General features: G+C 34.3%; 3 protein-coding genes across 3 annotated transcripts in view; 2 read left to right on the forward strand and 1 right to left on the reverse strand.

Moving 5' to 3' along the window:
- The window catches only part of LOC110443033 (putative uncharacterized protein DDB_G0282133), a 2,615-nt gene extending 788 nt beyond the window's left edge, over positions 1-1,827 (reverse strand). The window contains exon 1 of the mRNA XM_021486982.1: positions 3-1,827. Coding sequence (XP_021342657.1) covers positions 3-422 — 420 coding nt within the window. The 5' untranslated portion in view covers positions 423-1,827. The remainder of the gene's footprint in view (positions 1-2) is intronic.
- LOC110443034 (perlucin-like protein) overlaps positions 1-3,498 on the forward strand; it is a 7,388-nt gene extending 3,890 nt beyond the window's left edge. Inside the window, exons 3-5 of the mRNA XM_021486983.1 lie at positions 1,843-1,933; positions 2,668-2,897; positions 3,374-3,498. Coding sequence (XP_021342658.1) covers positions 1,843-1,933; positions 2,668-2,897; positions 3,374-3,406 — 354 coding nt within the window. The 3' untranslated portion in view covers positions 3,407-3,498. The remainder of the gene's footprint in view (positions 1-1,842; positions 1,934-2,667; positions 2,898-3,373) is intronic.
- A 2,373-nt stretch (positions 3,499-5,871) lies between these two features.
- LOC110443032 (gastrula zinc finger protein XlCGF57.1-like) overlaps positions 5,872-7,480 on the forward strand; it is a 15,699-nt gene continuing 14,090 nt past the window's right edge. Inside the window, exon 1 of the mRNA XM_021486981.1 lies at positions 5,872-5,947. The gene's annotated coding sequence lies outside the window, so the exon portion shown is untranslated. The remainder of the gene's footprint in view (positions 5,948-7,480) is intronic.

The following is a 7,480-nucleotide window of genomic DNA, read 5'->3' on the forward strand; positions in this document are numbered from 1 at the left end:
ATGTCCCGTCCATTGTTGGTGTATGACGTTACTAAGTAAATGTCCCGTCCATTGTTGGTGTATGACGTTATTAAGTAAATGTCCCGTCCATTGTTGGTGTATGACGTCACTAAGTTAATGTCCCGTCCATTGTTGGTGTATAACGTTATTAAGTTAATGTCCCGTCCATTGTTGGTGTATGACGTCACTAAGTAAATGTCCCGCCCATTGTTGGTGTATGACGTTACTAAGTAAACGTCCCGTCCATTGATGGTGTATGACGTTACTAAGTATATGTCCCGTCCATTGTTGTTGTATGACGTTACAAAGTAAATGTCCCGTCCATTGTTGGTGTATGACGTTATTAAGTAAACGTCCCGTCCATTGTTGGTGTATGACGTTAGGTGTATGACACCGACAGTGGGTGAACTACGTGTCTCCATTTCCTCGCCAAGAGACGTCACATACGAAGTGCGCTCAATTTATTGAACTTTTATTTTAATCGCAAATAACAATTTTACAGTTGTAAATCATTCTATGTGTGTGTTAGATACAGGACGATATGGCTTTATACAATTAAAACGTCAACTTCAATAATTTAGGTTATGTATAAAACTATTTCTCCTTTCGTCGGTAAATGGGGCCTACTTCGGGTTTTGCAAAATGCTGACGATCAGCTTACGATGGCAGATGGCAAACAAACTATGATGAAGTTAAACAATGGTTATATGTCACCTGGTAAATCAAATCTGATTGATATCCCTTCATATAAGATTAAGAATACAGAGGCTTGCAAAAATTATGAAAAAAAAAAAAAAAAAAATCGTCTCATAGATCTTATATGAAGGGAAACTCATGACATCTTCTCTTTACATGTTTCTTTTATGCATTTGAATTTAATAAGCAAGACATTTTAGTATTAACATTATAAAATACGTTGCAGTATTATAATATGTTAGAAGTTATAGCATTATTATATATAAGATGTCCTTGTATTATTTAGACGCTCTAGTATTATCATATATAAGATTGTCTAGTATTATATATCCGACGTTCTTGACGGATTTTTCTGGTCTGTTATCATATTTCAGACAAGGGGAATAATTTTGCATCGTTTCCAGAAAATATGATTTGAGTATAAATAATTGCTAAAATATTATATAAAAAAAAAGATATAAACAGGAAATATTACTTAATAAAAAAAAGATTGATCTATGAATATGAAGTAGATAAATAATTTATCAATGAATTTCAAGCATGCACAAAAAAAAGACTTCATAGGTTATCAACCCGCACAGTGTTAAATGAAAACGTACAAACAGAATACCACCATGTGTTCCGGAAGGGGAACAGCCTTTTGCTGCAGACACAACACCATTTATGTAAAGCTTGATAAAATCCAAGTAATGTCATGTCCTTAAGGCAAGAATCAGGGCAGTGATAACGAAACAACAAACATTAATGAGCATTATCAATAAACATTCTTTATATAGCACAAAGAATACTTCCAATGAGATCATGATGATGACCTCAACACTTTTCATCAACCTTCACCTCTCCAAATCGTGCGTTTGTCCGTCATTGTGGAAATCATAATATTCCAGACAAGCTCTTGAACACTTAATCAACTGAGACATGTAAACAGCAATGGGGAAGCAGTAATGTTACCATCAAGAAAGAGAAATTTCATGATCGCAAAATCATATATTTATGTTTGAGTTAAAAAAAAATGACGACCAAGATTAGATTTTTAAATGGTATCTTGTATCTAACCAATTAATTCACGGATGATTACAAATGCATTATGAGTTTATATTTATTACCATTCTGACAGTAGTTATATATTACCTTTATTTCACACAGTTTACCTGTGCTGCTGCGGGAGGGGCTCTCGTCTCATTTAACAGTCCATCGGAGTTATGGTGGGTCAAGAGATACGCCAGAAGATTACGCCGTAAGTATTTTTACGATTCAAGTTACTATGATTTCCATTCCCATTGAACAAGTTACAGATATAGAATTTACCAAACACGTAGCTTATGTACAGACACATTTTGTATATAATTTCTTAATGTTACCGTTTACTTTTTTTCAGATGAGAGTTCTCCTTGATTGATAATTACTGTGAAAAATAACAAATGGTCATCTGAACACTTACATAATTCCACTGAAACGTTAAATTTATTTAAAGTAACCCACAATAACTAGATATAACCATTTGTATGGTTACATTAAACACTGCTCTGTAGAAATTGTATAGAATATGTAAAATGCCCACGTAAATCTGCGTCACGAGGGTTTGACCTACGCCAGAATAACAAATCGTTGGCGGACTATTCGGAATGGGTGGTAGGATATAACCTATTTTCTTGACGGGAAGGGGTTCTAAATGAGCTAAAATGTCCATGTTTTTTTAAAGAACAATAATAATTATATGTAACAGGCTTTTTATTAGCCCCTTAATCGTATGTTTTAAACTCCCCAAGTGTCGTTTATATTTGATATGTGTTTTTACTCCTAAATTTCTGGGGGAAATATTATTTTACAAATGTACTTCTGAAAGAGCTTAATACCATGGATCAACTGAAATGTCTGTTTAAGAAGCATACCCCCTTGTTAATGCATTTCCATTATAACATTGTGTCTCTTACCACGTGTCTTACGAGTGCCTTACATACATGTCTTTAGGGGGAGATTTCTGGCTCGGCGGAAATGACATCAGACAAGAGGGAAAGTGGGTGTGGAATCCGACTAACGGATTCCCTGTCAACAGAGACTGTACAGACTGGGCCAGAGGGGAACCAAACAGCTATAGAGGTAGAAACCAGGACTGTATGCTGATGTGGGCCAGGAAGGACTTCCGCTGGGACGACGACGAGTGCCACCTTCAAAGGTCGTTCATTTGTGAAAGATTCGTGGTAAATATATTTTCCGGATTAGTTCGATTGAAATACTTTTGGTAATCTGTCATTGATTAGTACGATTTTGTTTGTGGTTTTTGCGATAAGTTAAAAAAGAAAACACACACAACTCATACACATACAACTCATAAAAACAAAGCACAGGCTTAATTAATGGACCGAAACCAGGTGCTTCGATATCAAGAAAAATGTTAAGGTTCCGACTTCCTTGCTCCGGGAACCATAGCTTATTGTTCGAACGATCTATATTTTCGATAGTTTATGACATCTACTATAGAGGTATGGTTTCAAGTTTATTAAACACTTTCATTAGCTGTCTGTGATGAGGTCAGTAAAAACCATATTTTTCAACTACACATAATTTATGTACACCATCTTTTTTTTCGAAACGATTTATTTATTTGTATAATTTCGTACTTGTTATTTTTGAAAATACAGCAATTCTTACGGAATTAACCATGATGCTGTTTTAGTTTTCAGAAAAGGTGTGCAGATGTCGGGTGTAGGAGGTTGACACGCTCACAGTATATATCAAGTACGTGTATAGGCAGAGTCACGGGATGTAACAGTAGAACAATAAAGAGTCCTGAAGACATTATGTACTCTTCTGTGTTTTCTTTTTGTCTGTTCAAGTCACTTTAGATTAACCATTTCATATCAGTTATATAGAGTATTAGAATTGATCAACCAAGCTAGAACGAGTCTTCCTAAATCACACACTTTCCGGTTGATGTTTTATATGCCTATTTCCACCATTTGTTCAGCTTTTTGTGCAACATTATATCATACATTTTTTTACCTTGGTAAAATCTGGAATAAAGTATTAGTTTTCCATTCAATACGATATATCAGTCTGGAAATATTATCAGTTTGGAGATAAACAATGTACGCATTGTTATTCATTTCCTGACAACGGGACCAGTCGGTCTTGAAACGTTGTGACACGTTTAATACATACATTATTTGTGTAAAAAGTAAAAATTTGATATTATTCGCTTTACATATAATGCAGATGACTGTATATTGAATATCATTGTGATTGAAATGGTATGGTTTCTGCCTGGCTTTGCAATAAGTTTCTTTCTAACACCCTAATTATAATAACAGACAAGTCTTATGTCCATTATCACTTAGTGCTAGCTTTGAATCTGAAAAGTCAGAAAGCCACAAATTGGCCGTTATATAGTGCAACATGACTTCCATCCTATATAAAATACATAACAATGTAACTGTTTTCTTTTTAATTCACGGACGGGTCATCGGACAAGTCTTACTGATATATCAAGTTCGAGAACGCAATATTCCTTGTTTATTCCATATTCAGGTTTCAGTTTTGCCACGGACTTAGATCTAACTCCACGCTTTTGCTGAACATTTTAACCTTTTCCTTTGACAGCGTTGATTATATTGCTCAATTCTTCCATAGAAAAATTGGACTCGTCATCCGTTGTCATGACCACGGTATTCCTTCGATAATACGCAGTCGGTTATAATTTGGCTATTGCATCACGTGACCTGAAATCGCTGGACAGAGGTCGAATTTACACTTGATGAACTCATGAACATTTGTTGCTGTTTAAAACCAAAAGTGAGCAATGTTTAATCTTATTTACATCTTTATACCAAACGAGTTAATAACCGTAGTTTCCAAATGTTAGAAATGTTAGAAGCGTCTTCTGTGTGTTTGTTAAATGTTTGGTGCGTACATTTCCTGTTAGAACTACATAGCTACACTGAACGGTCCCTAGAGCGGGTTGGGTGACCGGTTCGCTGGAGTAAAGAGTTTGCGAACACTAAGCTTAGTCTTATCATCATACAGTGTAGTAACGTTATAAATACTATGAGATAATATAAAATATACGTAAAGATGTATCTGCCTTTTAGATTGACATTATAATCCCACTTAACGTGTATAAGAGGTTGTGACCTATGCATAAATACATTTTCCTCGTAACCTGCCGGACCATAATTAGGATGTCGTGGATTCATTATGCAGCGTAATTAACTAATAATTTAGATAAAATGACATTGTTTTTCCATTTAAGATAAACATCACACATATAATGTTGGTGATCATGATTTGTTACTTTTTCAAGTCAATTTTTATCACCATCGATGTTGTGATAAATCGTAGAACACTGGACACTCATTCCTCCCTCGTAAACATAACATTTGTCGACGTATTTCGGTACTTTCTACTGTTAAGATCAACCTTAAAATTTGCATGCAGCAAGGTAAGTGCATCAAAATTATAATTCGGAATAAAATAAAAATTAAATCACAAATTCCTGGGCATGCGAAAACCTCCCTGGACACTCCCTAGACACTCATTCCTCCCTGGATACTCATTAGGCAGCTTCGCTACGATCCGGTATGTACTCTTCACAGGGTGGAGAGTAAGAAAACCGGATCGGACCGGGAGAAGAAGAATAGAAGAAGAAGAAGAAGAAGAAGAAGAAGAAGAAGAAGAAGAAGAAGAAGAGGAAGAAGAAAAGAGAAAGAAGAAGAGAAGAAGAAGAAGAAGAAGAAGAAGAAGAAGAAGAAGAAGAAGAAGAAGAATTAACTAATTACTTTATCTCATTTGTACATTGTTGTGTATTGTAAGCGGCTTGATGCTCCATTTGGAATCGAAAGCCGTGCATAAGAATGCAAACATGAAATTCACTTTTAATAGATATCGTTTGACAAGAACAGACATTTAACACTTTTCATCATAACTATGAACAACACATATCTTCTGTTGTCGCTTACTTTATTCGGTATTTAAAAAAAAGTGTCTGGCGGCGCTTGTTGTTGGTTGAAGACGCTTTTAAGAATGACACAAAAATAACTAAACTACATTATCTACTATAAGAAAATACCAGGAACTTGTATTTAAACAAAATACCTGTCGCTGTTTGTTACATATTTTATACAGCAACACCCCCTAAAAGAAACATAATCAAACGCGCCTTTTACCAAATATGTTGTTGTACGAACGCACATAGTTTTGTCAACATCCAGTAGCTTGGAAGAAATGGTGAATTTATTATGTGAATCCCGATCAGGTATGCTTGGTTTGTAGATGGTATCACGTAACATAAAAAATATCTACTTATATGCAGAATGGTGCGTATGCTATGCAATATGTAACATAATGATTTGAGCTCATTTCTTTCCCCACGAGGTAAATCACTTCCACTAGTACTGTCACATGGTTTTGATTGTTGATACGCGTGCAACGGTTGGGATATTTACCGAAATGGACCGGAATGGAGTTGATTTACCGAAATGGAGGGAAATGGACTTTAAATTTGCATTATTTCAAGAAAATGGACCCTAATTCACATTCTTCATCACCAACTGGAGTCATGTGTAGAAGATTGGGCGTTTATTTTGTTTACATCTATTTTAAATTAATTTTTCAAAATAACACAATTCACGGCACGATTTTCGTTACCGAAATGGAGGGCAATGGGCCTTAAATTGGCATTATTTCGAGAGAATGGACCCATATATGCATTCTTTATAACCCAATAGAGCTATATGTAATAGATAGGTAGTAAAATTAGACTGGAAATATTTTTTATTTATCATTTAAAGACGCGCAATAGCCGAGATTCACGGTACGATTTTCGTTGCCGCTGTATCACCGAAACGGAGGGATATGGACCTTAAATACGCTCAATTTCAAGAGAATGGACCAAAATATACTTTCTTTGTCATTCATTGGAGATATATGTAAAATATCGAAGGTTTACCTGTCCTGGAAGTATTTTAAATATTTTTTTCTAAATTTGGGAAATGATATTGACAATATAGACAGAAGTAAAAAAGGAGACGGAAAGCGGAAAATCCGGATTTATTAGTTTTTCATGCATTTTTTTTTTCAAAGATTCATATTTAAGTGTGACAATTTCAAGATATCAAATGCTGCATATTTCTTTGATCTTTGACAAAATAAAAATATTGAAGGAATAGCTAGGATTATTTTGGGGGTTATACGGTATTATACAATGTAACTACAACAACAATTCTAGTTATTCCTTATATTTTAACTAAAAATAGTTTTTAATTCATGGTTATAGAATATTTATTCATTACTGATAAAAACAAAATAATTCGGCACTTAAGTTACTTAAGAGAGATGACCATCATACAGAAAAAGGAAAAATGTTACAATTGACACATAATAAAGTTTAGGTTAATACATCATTTGTAGTATACAAATTCTGAATATACAAGTTAAAGATTTTATGCAATGAATTCAGCTCATGCTTTACATTTCCTCCAATGAGGATATGAAACAGATCATAATCAGACATGAAATGTAAGTACACACTAAACATTATGTATTTTATATTTATAATATCACACCATAAATTATCTCTTTCCTGTATAATCACATTGTAAACTATATTGGTTGCTATATCACAGTACATAAAGCCACATTTATGACAAAATTATTGACCCTCACACTAGTTACACATTGCGATATACCATCATCACTTTTGTTGTTGTCTATTTTTTTTAGGTTATACAATCATATATAACATGAAATTGTTTACAGAGAACTCCAATATCTTCTCGTATCAAGTGTT

Source organism: Mizuhopecten yessoensis, unplaced genomic scaffold, assembly GCF_002113885.1.
Source record: "Mizuhopecten yessoensis strain PY_sf001 unplaced genomic scaffold, ASM211388v2 scaffold716321, whole genome shotgun sequence".
NCBI lineage: Eukaryota > Metazoa > Mollusca > Bivalvia > Pectinida > Pectinidae > Mizuhopecten > Mizuhopecten yessoensis.